This window comes from Candida metapsilosis (assembly GCF_017655625.1).
Source record: "Candida metapsilosis strain BP57 chromosome Unknown scaffold4, whole genome shotgun sequence".
NCBI classification, from domain to species: Eukaryota; Fungi; Ascomycota; class Pichiomycetes; order Serinales; family Debaryomycetaceae; genus Lodderomyces; species Lodderomyces metapsilosis.
This window is the reverse complement of record NW_027138162.1, coordinates 20,362-38,574: the sequence shown is the minus strand read 5'-3', so window position 1 is coordinate 38,574 and position 18,213 is coordinate 20,362. Positions and strand designations below refer to the sequence as shown.

Genomic DNA, 18,213 nt, shown 5'->3' with positions numbered 1-18,213 from the left:
TTCACTTGCACTTTAAAGTGCCCTGTAGGTAGACAGTCTTGTGTACAGCATTAAATAATGTCAATTGAAACTCGTTAGATCCTTTGGCTGTAATCAGTATTCCTGCCTCTTCATTGACGAAAAACGGGTCGTATGTTCTATACTTTAACTGGTGAGGAATCAACTTGGGATGTTGTAGACTGAAATAGTACAAGATCAACGTTACTTGTAACGGCCCATGAACGAGCAAAGTTGGTAAATTCTCAATTGAATGAGCATATTTCGGATCAAAATGTATACGGTGCAAGTTATACGTGAGCATGCTATATTTCAACAAGTCAATTGGCGATAATTTAAATGTGATGCCAGGTTCATTTTCTGACAATTTGGGAGCCTTGTTTGGAGCGTATAACTGATTCGTATACAACATGGTTCTATTCTCAACCAAGAGCAACTCATGCTCCTCCGAGGTGAATTTACGTTCAATATCAACAAACACATCCTCATTGAATGGTTTCACTTTCTGCACTTGTTCAGTGCAAGTTAATGCTGAGTTGACTTTCGGTGGTTGGATAAATTGGATGGTGCCCCTGGCCCACAATCGTCTTAGATATAACTGATGATGATTATCAGTGACAGGTGCTTGGTAATTATCGTATCCGTCACTACCCAATTGCTGATTCATTTGACAATTGAAGATGAAATGGTACCCTCGGAACCAAGACTGTTGGGGTGCCGGCTTTTCCTGTGTCTTGAATATGCATTGAAGTAGATTGGTCAAGTTGATAATAGGCCCAATAGAGTAGGAGTCATTTATAGTAAATTTTCTTGCTTTAATGCAGTTGGCCCATTGGGTAATACACTCTCTTGTTATCATTGAAGCACAAGTGTGGTGGTGAATTGGTGTGGTCTGTTCAGTTTCACAAATTTCGTCGCTACCAGTAACCATTTTTACGACAAAAGGATTTTTTTTTTGTGGATAAGCTTTTTCGCCCATCTCATCTCACAAGCATTAAACAGCACTGATCATCATGAGCAGCACCAGTGAAGCTCTCAAAAGGATAAAAAACAAACAAAGGAGACAGCAGGTCTATGCGGACATCAAGAGACAAAAAGTCAAGGATAGTCACAAGTTACGTGCAGAAAGAGCTGAGGAAGAGCTTAATAATCCTGAACTACGTGAACAAAGAATAGCTGACAATGTTCCAGCTACTATTGATTCGAAAAGGGTTTACGATGAGACATTATCTGCCAAGATTGAAGGAGATGAAGATGAGTTTAGTGAATACTTTACCAACTTATCAAAAGACCCTAAAATCCTTCTCACAACAAACATTGGGGCCAAGAAACCAGCTTATGAATTTGCTGATATGTTGATGGACTTCCTTCCCAATACCACATTTGTCAAACGTAAGAAAGAGTTTACTATTCAAGACATGGCCAAGTTCTGTTCCAATAGAGAATACACATTATTGGCAGTTATAAATGAAGACAAGAAGAAAGTTACAGGCCTCACTCTAGTCAATTTACCTCAAGGTCCAACATTCTACTTTTCTATAAGCTCAATAGTTGACGGGAAACGGATAAAAGGCCATGGTGTAGCCACTGATCACATACCAGAACTTGTACTCAACAATTTCAATACTCGATTAGGTAAAACTGTTGGACGTTTATTTCAATCGATTTTCCCTCACAAGCCTGAATTACAAGGAAGACAAGTTATAACGTTGCACAACCAGCGTGACTACATATTCTTGAGGAGACATCGATATGTGTTTAGGAACGAGGAGAAAGTTGGACTACAGGAATTGGGTCCTCAGTTTACTTTGAAATTGAGAAGGATGCAAAAAGGTGTCAAGGGTGACGTTGTTTGGGAATTCAGACCTGATATGGAGAGGGATAAGAGAAAATTTTATTTATAGAGTATATTTGAATGGAAAGAACTAGCAAATACATTTTATATCTCTATTGACTCAATATGGTATGCCGTACAAAAGTGCCAACTTTTCAGAGATATACTTTTCACTGCCCCACTTCCATGGCTGACCATTCGCAAGAATTTCAAGTTTTATCATACTTCTAAACTGGTCCATTTGACGATCACTTCTAAATCTTAATTCTTCAAGTTGACAATAGCGTTTCTTAAAATCTATATTAGATCGCTCATGATTTACACCTCCCGAATCCGGTTTGCTTTCAAGTTTGGTCACTATCTCGTCATTTTGAATCCAGGCTGGCTTCTGAGACATCTGAAGTAGTGGATCGTGCTTAACTTCCTCAGAATCAAGTACCTCTTTGGGATTGTATGGCTGTATACCAACTTCATGCCATGCGTCCAATATGTTTTCTTTACTGAATATGTCAGACTCGGCAAGAGCTAAAATTAATTTCGCTCTCATCTTATCACCCGTAGATGAGTCGTTCAACCGATTAAAAAGTTTAGCATCAAAATCCATGTTTGGAAGGGAGAACAGAAATTGAGTAAAAGGGTTGGTTATGTCTTCGGAATTTGTGGCATATGGGATATAAATTATGTTATTCTCCCTGCATATTTCTAGAAACTCAATGTCGCGAAACTCGTCCAAATTGTGTAGTAAAATAACTGGCTCCTTGTCTTTACCAGCACCTACTCCTGGAATAAACACTTTTTGTAACCATGAAAATGCAAGATTATCATTAATCAGGCCATCTTTAGTTGATACAAATCCCCAATCAGGAACTTTTTCAGGAAACGATCTGAGTGGAATTTCGTCACCTTTAAAAACCATGCTTGGATTCAAGCGCTCACCTGTCATTGAAATAGTTTCAATAAGTGTGCAGAAATCGTTTTCAAAGTTAATAGTATACTCGTTAGGCCAATGACGCCATTTGTCTCGTTCTTCGGCATGTACAAACGCCACCATATCAACGCAATATACTCTTTCTGGCTTCACACCATGTGTAGCTCTTGTTTCTTGAAACAGTTCGAACCAATCCTGTATCTCTTCATAATACGGAGTACAAACGCAGTCTCCTGATTTAATATACTTATTCAACTCCAACAATTGTGGATATTTTTGCAAAAACAAGTCAGCCCACGTTTTACCAACGTTGCATTTTTCTTTCGGCTTATCTAAATGTAGTATAAGCTCTTGACCAATTTTTAGCACAACTTCTCTGTTTATGATGAACCCCAGCCTCGCTCTTTTAGCTAAGTAGCAACATATTCCGTACTCTTCACCCACGGTAAATGTCGACAGCTCTGCCAAAATTTTGTTACCCTCTTCACCACATATCAGCAACTCATCTTCATCAAGTCTAAACTTCTTTGCCAACTGTTCAAAGAAAAATTGTCTTGCTGAGCTTTTCTTGCCTCAAAAAGTAGTGTAGTGCCTTCCTAACTCTTTCTCTAGGGTCGCCAGGAATAGCCTTCAATTGTTTGGAGGTGGACATACTGGGAATAGCTGAGTTTATGAAGGTTTCGAGCAGGAATTTGAACTTGATCTCTTGATTTTTGTTTTCTGAAGCGCGACGCGTCTTTGCGTATGCAATTAAAATGATGAATCCTATAAAGACATTTGATAGTATAAAGCTAACAAGAAGTGAGAGATCAGTTGGATGGATCAATTATGCAATTGTTTAAGAGAATAGCAACGTAAATGAAATGCAAGACAAACTAGCTACGTTCTACTCTACCCCCCCAGAAATCATCGCTCTGTGGTTGTATAAGTGGAGAGGAGGATAATTTAGACTTCACTTCATAGGATGTTTTTCACTCAAATGCCCGTTGGGTGCTCTATTGATAACCTCCGTAGGCAGATCGTGAAACTTTGTGAAAAAAATTTTGTTGCCTAGGGTATAGCTTGTTTGTGGCGTCTGCATTTTGTCTAAACCGCGGCAACGGAATTAACAAAAGGAGCAAAGGGGAGAAGAAAAAAGCCGAGCGATAACACGGCACAATCCTTCATTTATCAAGAAACCCACCCACAGAAAACCACTACAAACTCTTTTGCTTAAAATGAAGTTTGGATATATGGCAGCTGTGCTTGCAATTGCCTCTGCAGCACAAGTCCCCTTCCAACTCCCCAAAGTCGATGATTCTTTCCCCATTGGCGATATTGACGTCGCTGCCTTGTCAATTGATCAAGTCTACGACTTACAAAGCGAATGGAACCGCAACAAAGTCAAACATGGCGAAGACAACCTTCTTTCATTGTATTCTCGATACAAGACGCAATTCACTCCACCAAGACGTGATTTAACTTATGCGTTGACGACATCGGCTAATCCAGAACCATTGGGATTTGATTCAGTTAAACAGCACTCGGGCTATTTCACTGTTGAAGAAGCAGGAAAGGAATATTTCTATTGGTTGTTTGAGTCAAGGAACGATCCTGCGAAAGATCCAGTGATTTTGTGGTTGCTGGGAGGTCCAGGTTGCTCGTCAAATATTGGTCTTGCTTTGGAATTGGGGCCTTCTTTAATTAATGCCTCAATCGTTCCAGACTATAATGAGTTTTCCTGGAACACCAATGCCACTGTCATCTTCCTTGATCAGCCTGCTGATGTTGGCTTTAGTACTGGTGGCTCCATTCCCTTTACCAGTGAACAGGCCGCTATTGATTTTACTCAGTTTGTGAGGTTGTTTAGGGAAAACTTTCCCCAGTATGCTGGATTGGACTTCCACATTGCCGGCGAGTCTTATGCCGGTCACTACATACCCAAATATGCAGCTAGTGTTGTGGAAGCGGGTTTTCCACTCAAATCGGTGTTAATTGGTAATGGAATTACTGATGTTGTGACTCAATTCCGTGAGGTAGCCAATATGGGTTGCGGTGCTGGTGGAATTGGACAAATTTACACCGATGAAGAATGTGAGTCGTATCACACTTATTATGAGCGATTTGTGCCATTTGGTTTACTCTGCTATGCTTATCCCAACCCAGTGACTTGCTTTATGTCGTTGTTGGCCTCTCCTAATAAACCAAATTCGGGCGATTTGAATCCATACGACTCGAGAATCAAGTGCGGTGACAATCCATTATGTTATACCCAACTCAATGACATTACTGAGTACTTTAACATTCCTCAAGTGCAAAAGGCTTTAGGTGTTGACAAAAACTTTACTGCTTGCAATGCAGAAGTCGGTGGTTCATTTATAACTGATCACAATAGGCCATATCAGCAATACATTACTGAATTGTTAGACAAGAACATTCCTGTGTTGATTTATGCTGGTGATAAAGATTTGGTTTGTGATTGGTTGGGAAATTTGGCCTGGGTTAATGCTTTACCGTATTCAGAGCATGAACAATTCAATTCAACCGAATTTAAGTCATGGGTTACGAAAGATGGCAAGACTGCTGGTGAAGTTAAAAACTACAAGCACTTTACATACTTGAGAGTTTACGAGTCTGGTCATATGGTTCCATTAGACCAGCCAGCAAACGCATTAGATATGGTCAATCGTTGGATCCAAGGAGATTACTCTTTAGATAAGTAGACATAAAAAGCATTATAACTTGGATTTATTCAATAACTCAATCAAATTCTTATACACTTGTAAACTAGCGCCATAGCTCAATTCGTATCCCATACCACCAGCACCATAATTGTTAAGCACTGAATAACCATCATGAAACTCAACCGAGGTATTTATTCCTCCAACTCTAGCTGGTCTCAATCCAACATTGACTCTTTCAATATCAAAGTAGGATTCACCAGTTACAGGATTTGTTTTCTTCAAGTCAGGGAAATACTTGTTTCCTAATTTAATCAAATGATCTGTGTCTTCTTGACGAACGCCAAGATATGAATCATTAGCTTGTTTGGTCCCTCCAAGAATGACACCACCATTGAAAGGTCTTGGAATTGTGAATATCCACGATCCATCTGCTAATTGATAAGTGATTGTTTTATCCAATTCAAATGATCTTGGTGGTTTGATTAAAAGAGTTTGTCCACGAATTGGATAGCATTGTGGATCATAGCCAGTATCCCACTGCAACCCAGTGCCAGAGCAGTTGATAATGACAGGATGAGATGTAAACATTGAAGCCACCTCCTTCAAGCTCTTCAACCGAGCTTGGATAAATTTCACGTCTTTAATGACCAATTGGCGATAAATGTATTGCAAGTACACAATAGTATTAACTATCCAAGTTTTGTACTTGCACACAAGGCGCCCTTCTTGGTCATTCATGTTGGTGAAGTTACTCATTCCTTCTTTGTAACCGTATGAAATTGCTCGGTACAAGTCATTGGGATCTTCCAAAACCTCAATCCCATCAACAAATTGAATTGAGCTTTCTGGATGAGCCGAAGCGACTTCGGCAAAATACTGCAAAGTCTCTCTTGTCATCTTCATCTCTTTTCTGTCTTGTTCAGTGGCACTAGGGAATGGCCGGAAATGAGCTCCAGCCCAAGGCGAAGTATACTCGTGGAAGTTGGACATTGTTATGTTCAAGCGTGAATCGTGGGGTCCATACTCTCCAATAACGTAGATCTCGTGTTCATCAGTCAACTTTTCGCTCAAGGTGAGGGCAGTGGTGAGTCCAAGGATACCGGCTCCGACAATGACTATTTGAAGTGGCATTAGTTAATGGTTGGTTGCAAAAAAAAAAAGAATTCAATCATCTGATTCATTTGTTTAGAGTCTTACGATTAACTCGCGGGGTCTAAACTATTTCTGACTCCGATGATCGAGGTGCGGCAGAAAAACAAAAAAATGAGAAAGAAAAAACAAGACAATTTTTTTGTAAAGAGCATTTCGCTTTTTGCTCCTTCATCGGAAACTCAATCCAACACCAATCTTTCAAGATGATGAAATATAAAGATATCGTACCAATTGGTACCGTTTTAATCATTGCAGCCACCTCATTTGGCCTCGGTGCAATCTACGGCAACTGGCCCTACGATATAAACACATTATGGCGCGCCACCGACCCCAATGGATTCAGCAAATCGCTAGTTCATTACCAAACTTGGGCCAATGCACCAATGTATGTCCATTACGTATTACACGCCATTGCGTTCTTGGGTCTTGTGGGCCATTTCATTAAGCTTTACAAACCAGATGAAGATGCCATATATTTCGAGTATGGGTCATTGGCGTTGTTTATGATTGCTATAGTTATCTACTTGACCAATATGAGAACTGGTATCAATGCTGCTATTACTGGTGAATGGGGTGAAGTTGATTCATCAACGGGGCTCAATGTGATTGCTGCTTCGCAAGTAATGATTATTTTGGTGCTTGTTGGTGTGTTGGTGTTGCAAGGTGGGTTATATTATGCTCAATGGTATGATGCCGAATTGAAGAAGGAGTTTTATGAGAATGAAGCTAGAGAGGCTGCTTTGGCTGCTGAACGTCAAGCTAAGCAGGAAGAGGATATAATTGCTGGTGATGGTGGTGGTGACAATGTTGAAGTGATTGCTGAAAAGGATGGAACTGCAATTGACATCAAGGGTAAGAAGAAGAAGAAGAGTACAGTAAAGAAGAGAAAGTCTTAGGGCGAGGGATGGAGCTTGTCTTTTGTATTCATATAGTAACGTGTGTATATGATTTGAAAAGGTCGTGCGATGCTACCATAATTCTTTTTTTTTTTCGTTTCCTCTGAACCAATAACACTCACCAAAAATTTCATTACGCAGGGAAGAAAGAAAGATTCGACTCTTTAGATCAAAAGGAAATTGCAACACAACATGTCAGAGAAAGTTTGGGGAGATAAGCCAATATATTTTAAACAACCAGTAAGAGTATGTGTGAATTTTGTGATATGTGAGGAGTTCTAATGGGAGTGGGTATAATCATTGAGAGGAATTGATGTGTTCAATGCAATGGGGACTGGATTTCATAAGGAAGCATTGGGAAGTCAAAGAATGCAATGATTCCATATCTATCCTTATGACAAGATTGGAGAGTAGTGCTGAGCTCATCCTTCGATGCCCAATGAGCAAGATCACCCCCACTTTCTAAAACAAAACCCTCTTCTTTCTTCAAGTACTAACATTCCAATTATCTAGTGGCTCAGGTACCATGCCCACGTCAACCCTGCCCTTTTCGTTTCCGTAGCAATGGGAGTCGCCGCACCCGTGCTATTATTAGCTACGCCATTAAGAAGAAAGTACTTGTATGCTGATCATGAACCTATTCCTATGGTTTATCCTTTACCCAATAGGCCTAGGGATGCGAACTTGAAAGGATATGATGATTAGAGAGAGAAGAGAAAGAGGGGGATGAAGTATATTTGCTGAGAGAGACTGAATTTGCTTTGTTTTAAAGATGATTGTTGAGGACGTTTGGATGTGCGTGTGTATTTAATGTTTTATTTTGATAAAAAAAAAGAACTTTACATTTTTGAATGGAAGAGTAGATATGTAGTATGTATCTCTTTCACTTCTTGTTAATACATCCTGTCTTCTACTTCGTATGGATGTCAAACGTCTGAAAGAGAAGGAAGGAAAAAAAAAAAAATTTGTTTTTGATAAAATTTTTCAAACCCAATACTATACTCCAAAAGCTATCCCTACAAAATGAATAGGTGGTCTGTACTAACAAGAGGTTCTCTCTTGAGACTGAGTATACCGCGATCAATACCATCATCATCATCCCCATTATGTCTCATGAAGATGACACCATTTCTTCGTTACAATAGTTCCTCCTCGCCCTTTGGTAAATTAACCACTAATCCAATTGAAGAAATTGAAAAAGAGACAGCTAAAGAAGGAAACAAAGCCAATGAAGTTGTCAAGAATGAGGATGGTGAAGTTGATATTAGTTCTATAACTCCACAAAATGATGAACAGTTGATTGAATATTACAAGAACCAACAGACTAAATCAGCCTCCAAGACACAACCTAAATTAGAGGAGTTAATCCATCCTTTTAAGATCCAACTTTTCAATAAATCAGTATCACAACACGGCTTTTTTAAAAATGATCAAGTGGTAACTCATGAAGGTAAATCATACAAGTTTCATTTAACGCCAGAAGAAATTGAAATTTTAGAACCATCAATCTATCTTCAATCTTATCGTATCAAATCATCAATGAAAAAAGCCACAGTGGTGAATCGATTTGTACGTGGATACGATTTAAAAACAGCTATAAACCAGTTACATTTCAACCCCAAGAAAATGGCTACTGAGTTGGAGAAGTTGTTGAAGCGAGGATTGACTAAACTGCAAGAGTTGGGATATGATGAAGATTCAATGTATATTGCCAAGTTGTGGACTGGAAGTGATGGTGAGTGGAGGAAAAGATTGGATATTAAAGGTAGAGGTAGACATGGAGTTATTCGTCATCGGTATATTCATGTGAAATGTGTTTTGAAAACTGGTCAGACTAAACAGAGATTGGAGTGGGAGAAGCAACAACGTGAAGCCAAGAGTAAGCCTAGAATGTATTTGAATAATGAGCCTTTGAATATAAAGGTGAGACCATGGTACAAGTGGTAGGGGGATGAGAGTATACTGTAAATAGAATAAGGGACACACTTAGCACTAAATAGTGTAGTTGAAAGAGCACCCTGTCAAATACACCTACAAAGTAATTCAAATTAATCTCCTTCATTATTTAGACATATTTATATAACTCTTTTCAATAACAAATTTCCCTTCCTTATAACTTTCACTATAACTATAAGATTTTTTATATCTCCAACCAACAGTCTTTTTACATTGTTGACATTTAACCTTGTTAATCTTGTATAAACCAGTTCTCATTGAAGTATCTTCAGTAATGGGACTAATATCAACATTTATTAAATCTTCCACAAGAAAAGCTGGTCCACTACTTCCATTAAAGTTATCGGACAAGACTAAATTTGACAAGCAGAGATGACTGGAACATCCTTTACATGTGAGGATATGGGTGTCTGGGGTATTGTATTGTGAATTGTCAAAGTAGTTGGTGTATTTGAGTCCCATTGTGGAGAAAGGGGAGGGGGTGGGGAGCAAATAGCAAGAAGAATTGAATATAGAACGCGTGGGCAGGCAAAGTGTGACTTGTTAGGTTTTTGCCTTGGGGGTGTGTGAGTGTGTTAGTTATATATGACCAGTAGAGAGTTGAAGAAGCAACCCACTGTGTATGTAAAGGGAAGTTCCTTCAGTGTTTTAACTGCTCTACCTAGTCAAAAAAACTGTGTGAGTATGAGTGTGAGTGAATAATAGTGTGGTTTTTTTGGCTTAAATGCTGTGCTGTGTGTGGTTTTGAATTAGTTTATGTGTGTTATTTTTGAATGATGATGATTTTGGTTAGTTTATATAGTTATGTAGTAGTGTATTAATATTAGTATATGGGTTATATAATGTAAACTGTGGGTTTAAAACACCAGACACTTTTTTCTTCTCTATCTGTCTGTCTGTCTCTGTACTAATACTACTACTACTTTTGTTTTTTATAGAAAGAATAACTAACTACTAACTACTAACTATTACACTATCTAAATAACCTTATTAAACGTAGAGACTGTCTGTCTGTCTCTATTGTCTGTCTTTTATAAGTCTACACCAAACCATACACTGTTTATTTTTTAATCACGCATATTACAATATACAAATATATACATATCGTTTGCCTATACAGACAGACAAAAATATAATATCACCACTTACTAATGTATGTATGTACAGTTAACAAAAAAGAAGTAACACAACAAAGAGAAGAAGCAGAAGCATCTGAGAAAAAAAGGAGTACTTTACCCGCTAATCATACTCCTTTCGTAAATGATGACTTTAAGTAAATCTATAAACAAAACCATATATACACACATTCCTTATACTTCTCTTCCTCCTTCTGCTTCTGCTTCTCCTTCCCCACCGCCATCATATGTCATTACTTTTTTTTTTTTGTATGTTACAAGTTTCTTTAAATACTCCGAGGATAACCGCAAAACACACAAAAATTTGTTCTTTTTACTCGTTTTATCATTACACTTCCAATTTAGGACTCACACATACATATACATTATATACGATAAGACACGACAAAAAAAACAAACACAAGACACAAGAAAAGACAGACAAAAATTTTTACTTTTTTTTTTTATCTCCGACACACAATTCCTCTTATCTTTCTTATCTTTATAGAGCTTTAAATTGCTACAACCAAACAACCCTACAACTACATCTTCTTTTATGATTTGTGTTGTGTTCTATTCTCCCTCCTACTCCACGTGTATCTATATTTCTATCTACTGCTTCGGTGTTAATTTCGTATACACCAACACATATGCATTTGCATCCAGTAACGCCTTCTTTTCATCAATACGATTAATATACTCATCATCATAAGTACTCCAACTTAAGCCATCTGGCTGTAATACATGACAAATGTAATGACCACTTGAAATTGATCTACCTTCATGTACAATAACCGCAATCAATTGATATTTAGCTGAAGAAGCAGAAGCAGACTGAGAAGTGGTGGTGTTTTCATCTTCTCCTTCTTCTCCATCTCCCCTATCCATGTATTTAGTCAAGTCAAGATACTTTGAATAACTTATTCCTTGCTTCACTTTACTCAGTGAATTCCCATTAAACTTAAACCTTTTCAAATGAACAGTCAATGTCTCTGGTGCAGTAATAATTGATGAAATCTTATTTGCTTGAGTAAAACTACTGCACTTGTCACAATAATAACCCAGTTTGGAATCTTGATCATTTTTACGAATCACTTCATTACTGAAGAATTCATTAATTGATTTCTCAATTGTAAATCGGCAACTATTTTGATACTTTTTTTTATTTAATCCCAATGATAAATCATAAAACTCTTGCTTTGTTGATGAAATGTTGTGACATTGTTGACAAGTTATCCTTTGATGCAATAATCCTCCAAATATGTCATATATTATAGACTCATTCAACTTATGACCCTTGGGAACACTATCCTCTTGTAATCGAGACATTAAACTCATATAATACTCATGACTATCCTCTTGTTGCCATTCACTCATCATACAATTAATATCATCCAATCGTTGAATAATCTTCTTGGGGTTGATATACTTTGCACTAGGTTTATGAGGATTCCACATTCTTTTGGAAAGTTCAGCCAATACATGACTAACTGATCTTGGTTTCAATTGAGATTGATATTTACCTTCATTTATATCGTTGAGATAATGTTGGAAAGCTGGTATGTGGATAAGTGATTGGATGGCTGAATTCATATAACATGTAACTCCATGGTTTAATAACCCTACTGGTGGTTTAGCATTGGTTAATTCACGCCAGTTTTTATAAATACGTTTAGATCCATTGGAACCGCGGTCGTTAGGAAGCTCATTAAAGGAGTAAAATTGCGTTTGAACCAAACTTTTTTGTTCATCACTGTCTTCTGGTGAAGTAGGAGGAGTTGAACTTGACTTGACATATTTGAATTCATCTTCTTTAACGTCTTGTCCCTCTTCTTCTTCTTCTTCTTCTTCTAGGCTTCTCCTCGTTATTGTATACACTTTTCCTTGTCCATTGAGTAGTTCATCAACTTTCAAGTCGTGACGTAACTTGCCCACATCCTTATCCTCATCATCCACAGATTCTCTGTCACTCTCCAATAAAGGTGTACCCCCTTCAGTAGATGACTTTTTATCTTCTTCTGCAATATTCTCCTCGTAACTTGCATCTTCCTCATCGTCACTATCATCCTCCTCGCTTTCCTCATCACTCTCTTCATCACTTACTCCATTAGCATCTTCATCGCCAAAATCTGGATCTTCTTCCTCATCTTCATCATCATCCCCAGTTTCACTCCTCTCAGGCTCACTAAATCCTGTAAACGGAGAATTCTCATCATAAACCTCATCAGCAGATCCTGAAGACGTCGACGACAATGATTCATCATCATCATCATCCACCTCATTTCGTATCAACTTAAATGGAGACGCTTTACTTACTGACTCCTCCACCTCATCCCCTTCAACAAACTCTTCCCCTACATCCTCCTCATTTTGTCCAGTTGAAACACCACCAAAAAGAGACTTTAATGACCCCCAAAGGCCCCTTGATTTCTTCGACTTTTTAACTGGTGGTTCTCCACTTTCTAAACTCTCTTCATCATTGTCATCATATATCTCCTCATCGGAATCTTCCTCAGACTTCAACTCCCTTTTCTTTTCCCTTTCCCTTTCCCATTGTCTCTCTTCCAACTTCCTCTTCCGTTTCCTCTCCTTTGGTGATTCATACTTGTTGCCACTATACGACGCAACAGCCTCAGCTAGTGACTTGGGTCTCTTTACTCCTCCAACTTTCTCTTTCTTGGTACCTTTGCCTAAAGACGACGGTGATCCATTTGCACTACTACTCCTACTCCTATCCATATCCTTATTGCTGTCAACAATTTTCTTCTCGTTATGTTTCGATAAAACGATATATGATGCCGGTAATTGTGATGCTGCCGACGAGTAGTTTTCTTGATGTTTTGCAGGATGAAATACAATTGGAGTAGTCAAGTACCTGCTCAATATAGGATTGGGTGTGGTTGTACTGGATCTAGTTTTCAATGAGGGAGTAGACGACGGTGATGATGATGATGATGTTGTTGTTGGTCTAGACGCGGCAGTGGTGGCTGTTCCTGACATATGTGTAGATTAAATGCCTAATAAGCCTTAGAATGCAAAAAAAAAAAAAAAAAAGAAATCCGCAAAATGAAGGAAAAAAAAAAATTCGATGATTCCCTGCTGGCGAGATGATTAACAGATAAACAATCAAAAACAACCGTGTTTTGTATCTTCTCTAAGCGGTGGTTGTGGTAGATGCTATGTATTGTTTCTTCTAACTTTGTAAATGTCTGTGTTGTGATATTGCAAGTGTTTATCTGACTTTCTCTTATTCTTTTGTTTTTTTGATATTTTCGTGTGGTAATATTGTCGTAATCTCTTGTGATGAGATTTTAAATTTTTATTTTTCTTTTCTTCGTTGCGAGAGACGCGAATTGTAACAAAAGAAACCCGGTACACAACAAACACGCTATCAAAAAAAAAAGAACCATAATAACCTACTTCCTACCTAGCTACTCCCCCCCCTTCTTTCATCTTCTTCATAGCTTCCATTGTAATTAAATCACAAACATTCTTCGCCGCCAAAGCCCTCGAAGCTTCAACAACCAGCCTATTCTTCTCCCTCATATCCAACCCCATCGACGACGACGACGACGACGCCATAAAGTATCTCACTTGATTGTGTTGCTGTTGTTGTTGTTGTTGCTCACCAAAACCCTTTTCACGAGCCCATCGTGATTGTTGTTGCAGTTTCCTATGCAAGTCCAAAAACTCAACTTGTCGAATATACTCATCGGGTGCATATCGTGACAACCCCATTGGTGGTCGTGGGAGTGGCTTTTGTTTGCGCTTCAGTTTATGTTGAACACCAGCCAAGGATGGGTCATATAGGAAATCACCCAAGTCATCTTTTCTTGTACGGAGCTTTTTCCGGATTGATCTCTTGGCGATAGACGAAGGTTGGTTGCGAGAGGGTGACTTTTCCATCGTAGTGTCCTTTGCACCTGGTTCTCTGGTATCCAGATATGTCGGAGTTTCTTCAGATTTAGCATCTTGTGGTTCGTATGCGTCGGAAATGTTTGTTGTTTGCTCGTCATCATGTGCCACTTCTTGATTTGAATCACGTGCCACTTCCTGAGAGCTCACATTTTGTGCCGCAGCTTCGGAAACTGAGTCATGCTGTGTATCCTCAGCTGCACCCTCTGTTGGTTCAACCTCGATCTCTTGTGCGGCATCCTGTGCCACATCCATTGGCGCATCCTGTACCTCCTCTTGTGCTTCTTGCTCTTTATCCGAGTTCTCATCATCCTGCTCATCATCCCAATCTTCTCCCTCTGTTTCCGCTCCCAACTTGTCCTCCCGGGTGTAAACCCTCTCCAAATCACTTTCATCCAATACATCCTCATCTTCGTAATTCACCTCCCGCCTTCTTGACATGCTCCTAGTTTTAGCTCCCTCTGTTTCTATTTTACTTGCATTGATAATCTTTTTCAAAAATAAGCTTGCAGGACTCTCACCGGGAGGACTCTTTAGACCCTCCAGTCTCTTTATAATGTCCTTCAATGCAACTGTCTCATCATCTCCACCCACAAAATCAAAGTTTTCAAAATATTGCAATGATGAAAGATTGGCGTCTTCACGCACCGCTTTTATTGATTCGGCTTCATCAACAGAAATCTTCTTAACCAACCCTTCATAATCAACACTTTCCTGTTTCTGCATCAATTTCAACATCTCAGCATCATGTTCATTCTCAAAAATCTCCACATCCAAGGCGTAATATCGACTAGCATGACTACCAAATTCTTGACGCTTTGATTTTGGTAAATTTTGTAAAGCTGCTTTAGAGGCACTTTCATGCAGTTCTCCTTCAGTAAAAGAAGCAGGCAAGGTTCTAAACGCACCAATATCAACTTTGCCCAGTTTTAAAGTCCTAACTGGATCAACAACAATTGCCAAATATGGATCTTGGAAATTCTGATTCAACTCTTGTGTACTTACATCAATTCCACTCAACCAGCACCCATAACCAGGATGTGAATGATACCATCCAACAATATTCTCCTGTCTTGGCTTATTTCCATCACTAATTTTCTGATTCAACTCCAAATACTGCACCATATATTCATACGCTTCGCCTTGTGCATTAACACGAGTCTCGGTTCCTTCAACTGGTAACCTATAAGTATCCATCACCACAATTTTCCTATCGATAATCTTTCCAATCAACATCCCCATAATCTCAATTGATCCTCCATTTTGAGCATGAGTGGTCATTTTCATCAATGCCAAGGAGCTAATCATACACTTGTTAAAGTACTTTGAATCAGTCTTCCATGGCTTCAGTTGGCTAACTTTGGGATCAATTGCTGGTAAGTCAAACAACTGGCTGCTGACAAGTTTATCGTGACTATTGTTTCCTTGAGGAGTCGAAACTTGTGGGGTGACTATCCTTCTCGAGGTATCCCTTTGGACTTCAATGCCTCTGTGTTTGGAATCCTTCAATGGAGCACTGTCTAGACATTCAGCTAATTGAGAATACTGGCTCATTGGTGGATGTGGTCTATAGCTGTATGGACTTAGTTGCGTTTCTTACTATTTTTTTTTTTTCTTTCCTGGTTTTCCTTAATTTTGGCAAGTGCTAGACACCCATACATTTTTCTCTATATTAGCTACACACAACAACACTATTGAGCAATCTTTCCCTTATTTCCTCCTCCTTCAGCCTCATTAGAATAATAGATCACATTAGGAATTCCATAAGATGGAGACCGATGGATTGTCGGAGCAAATTCACTAGAACTTTCACCACCACTAACATTGCCTCTATCTAATTGAGAATGTGTACGAACTGGGTGATAATAGGGTGGGTAAACATTGTAGTATGAGCTTTGTTGGCTACCTGGGGCATAGCTCATATTCTCAGCAGGGACATAGTAAAACAAGGGGAAACCAGTACTAGGAGGTGCAGGATAATTGGTAACAGTATGAGCCTTTTCCTCCAGCTTCTGGGGACTCGAATTTTCCAAATTCTTCTTCTCTAAAAGTAACTCAGCCCCAGGAATGGACAGCTTCTGCTTTGCAGCATGTTCAATGGCCTTGATCTCACTTATTAATTCCAACTGAGATGCTTGCCATGGACTGAATGAAGTCTTGACAGGGGGCTTGTGTAAATCATCCTTCTCTGGAGCAGCACTCTTGGGATAAACATGGGCTCTATTATAGCTATTCGAAGTGCGACCGGTAAATCTTGGTTTTCTGGGGGGTGTATAACAGCCACTCTTTTTTTCAGAAACTACCCTCTTGCCAACATGGATAGGTGGTGGAGCAAGTGGTACACGGACACCACGAGTATCTCTCCATTGGTTTTGAACTTCCCTATACTGGACATGCATCGTTTTACCACAAAGTATTGCATGGTTTTCCACTTCTACTGAACTAGCAGCACTTGCCTCATCTTTAAAGGTGATAAATGCAAAAGTGTTATCCCTCTTCTTCAAAAGATGAAGATTGTTGATTTTCCCATGTCTTTCAAACCTCTCTCTGAGCTCCGCCTCTGTAATCTGGGAACTTAATTGACCAACAAAAATGGAAAATTTATCAAACCGGGATTTACCGAACTTGGTAAATCCTGTATCCTCTCTAAAGCTAACAGTGTTAGACTTGTCCACATTTTGAGCCCATTCTGCATTATAAGCACCTTCTTCTGTAAGATTGGCATATGCCCTAATTGCATCATCACGATACACAAATTTACAGTACCAATTTTTATAACCTCTAAGATTTGGTGCATCCTTATAGCTTTGCCCCGCTGGATTGCTAGGAGTTAATTCCTCAATTTCGCCAAATTTCGACATCTTACTTTCAACGGCAACAACTGATAAACTGAGTGGAGATGTAATGAATATCGTTCTGTTTACTTTTGCTGCCTCACATCTAATTCTCCTACCATCCAACATAGAGTCGTGGCCCTTTTCGATGGCAAGTTTTGAATCCTTTTCGGTCAAGTATTGGACAAATGCATATGGACGATTACTGGTGTCTCGTAAAACTTTAACTGTGGACAATTGACCCCATTGCTTGAAATGGTTATGCACTGAAACGCAAAGCTCGTCATCTAACATGTTGGATCTTAAACTTGCCACAAATACACAAGCAGAAGGACGACCTCTGACAAAACCTCGCTGTTCTTCTTTTGAAATAGCTGAGCTTTGAATAGGGGCCTTTTTCTGAGACAGGATACTCCTTGGTGCTGAAGATGAGGTTGAGGTTGAGGTTGAGGACGAAGATGATGAACCGGATTTGCTGCCCCACTTCGTAGAGTACATTGAGTTGTGGTTTCCTTTGATAGATACGCTATCTTCTAAAGCTGGGACAGACTCTGTCTTATCACTTGTGGTTGACTCTCTAGATTTTGTTGAGTGGGTTGTGGTTTCAAAACTCATTTAGTGTGATTCTAATGTTAAATAAGCAATCCCAGTTGTTAGTAGACCTTCAGTAGACCCACTTCACCTCTAATGTGTCTCAAACAATGTGGACACGTTAATGGTCTGCTTTAGTGCTGTAGAAGAAAGCTTTGAGAAAAATCGAATTTGGTTGCAAATAATTTCATGAAGAGAAAAAGAGAAAATCTGGAAGGTTTTCAATTGGTGAAACATGTTGACGAGCATAGGAAATAGTGCTTCAGCTTTTAATATCACATTGTAAAACACTAGATAAAATCGTCTTCATCACTCGAGTTTGGTCACTCTTG

General features: G+C 39.0%; 11 protein-coding genes across 11 annotated transcripts; 4 read left to right on the top strand and 7 right to left on the bottom strand. All coding sequences in view use genetic code 12, as the record gives it.

The window, feature by feature from the left end:
- Position 1: 1 nt before the first annotated feature.
- Positions 2-928, bottom strand: I9W82_003407 (hydroxyacyl-thioester dehydratase; the record flags this gene model as incomplete). Its single annotated transcript, XM_067692369.1, has 1 exon — positions 2-928. One exon carries the CDS (start codon positions 926-928, stop codon positions 2-4), a length of 927 nt encoding a protein of 308 aa, XP_067547805.1.
- Positions 929-1,010: 82 nt separating this feature from the next.
- On the top strand, positions 1,011-1,901 carry RPF1 (rRNA-binding ribosome biosynthesis protein; the record flags this gene model as incomplete). Its single annotated transcript, XM_067692368.1, has 1 exon — positions 1,011-1,901. One exon carries the CDS (start codon positions 1,011-1,013, stop codon positions 1,899-1,901), a length of 891 nt encoding a protein of 296 aa, XP_067547804.1.
- A 51-nt stretch (positions 1,902-1,952) lies between these two features.
- I9W82_003405 (uncharacterized protein) lies at positions 1,953-3,411 on the bottom strand (the record flags this gene model as incomplete). The annotated part of the gene is made up of 2 exons (XM_067692367.1): positions 1,953-3,293; positions 3,361-3,411. The coding sequence occupies 2 exons, from the start codon at positions 3,409-3,411 to the stop codon at positions 1,953-1,955; spliced, it is 1,392 nt and encodes a 463-aa protein (XP_067547803.1).
- Positions 3,412-3,976: 565 nt separating this feature from the next.
- On the top strand, positions 3,977-5,461 carry PRC2 (Prc2p; the record flags this gene model as incomplete). Its single annotated transcript, XM_067692366.1, has 1 exon — positions 3,977-5,461. One exon carries the CDS (start codon positions 3,977-3,979, stop codon positions 5,459-5,461), a length of 1,485 nt encoding a protein of 494 aa, XP_067547802.1.
- A 12-nt stretch (positions 5,462-5,473) lies between these two features.
- Positions 5,474-6,553, bottom strand: DAO2 (Dao2p; the record flags this gene model as incomplete). The annotated part of the gene is made up of 1 exon (XM_067692365.1): positions 5,474-6,553. One exon carries the CDS (start codon positions 6,551-6,553, stop codon positions 5,474-5,476), a length of 1,080 nt encoding a protein of 359 aa, XP_067547801.1.
- Positions 6,554-6,777: 224 nt separating this feature from the next.
- Positions 6,778-8,175, top strand: I9W82_003402 (SHR3; the record flags this gene model as incomplete). The annotated part of the gene is made up of 2 exons (XM_067692364.1): positions 6,778-7,463; positions 7,992-8,175. The coding sequence occupies 2 exons, from the start codon at positions 6,778-6,780 to the stop codon at positions 8,173-8,175; spliced, it is 870 nt and encodes a 289-aa protein (XP_067547800.1).
- A 318-nt stretch (positions 8,176-8,493) lies between these two features.
- On the top strand, positions 8,494-9,417 carry I9W82_003401 (mitochondrial 54S ribosomal protein uL22m; the record flags this gene model as incomplete). The annotated part of the gene is made up of 1 exon (XM_067692363.1): positions 8,494-9,417. One exon carries the CDS (start codon positions 8,494-8,496, stop codon positions 9,415-9,417), a length of 924 nt encoding a protein of 307 aa, XP_067547799.1.
- A 114-nt stretch (positions 9,418-9,531) lies between these two features.
- MOH1 (Moh1p) lies at positions 9,532-9,888 on the bottom strand (the record flags this gene model as incomplete). The annotated part of the gene is made up of 1 exon (XM_067692362.1): positions 9,532-9,888. The coding sequence occupies one exon, from the start codon at positions 9,886-9,888 to the stop codon at positions 9,532-9,534; it is 357 nt and encodes a 118-aa protein (XP_067547798.1).
- A 1,265-nt stretch (positions 9,889-11,153) lies between these two features.
- On the bottom strand, positions 11,154-13,541 carry DOT4 (ubiquitin-specific protease; the record flags this gene model as incomplete). Its single annotated transcript, XM_067692359.1, has 1 exon — positions 11,154-13,541. The coding sequence occupies one exon, from the start codon at positions 13,539-13,541 to the stop codon at positions 11,154-11,156; it is 2,388 nt and encodes a 795-aa protein (XP_067547797.1).
- A 423-nt stretch (positions 13,542-13,964) lies between these two features.
- On the bottom strand, positions 13,965-16,010 carry JAB1 (COP9 signalosome catalytic subunit; the record flags this gene model as incomplete). Its single annotated transcript, XM_067692358.1, has 1 exon — positions 13,965-16,010. One exon carries the CDS (start codon positions 16,008-16,010, stop codon positions 13,965-13,967), a length of 2,046 nt encoding a protein of 681 aa, XP_067547796.1.
- A 137-nt stretch (positions 16,011-16,147) lies between these two features.
- I9W82_003397 (uncharacterized protein) lies at positions 16,148-17,905 on the bottom strand (the record flags this gene model as incomplete). Its single annotated transcript, XM_067692357.1, has 1 exon — positions 16,148-17,905. The coding sequence occupies one exon, from the start codon at positions 17,903-17,905 to the stop codon at positions 16,148-16,150; it is 1,758 nt and encodes a 585-aa protein (XP_067547795.1).
- Positions 17,906-18,213: the final 308 nt, after the last annotated feature.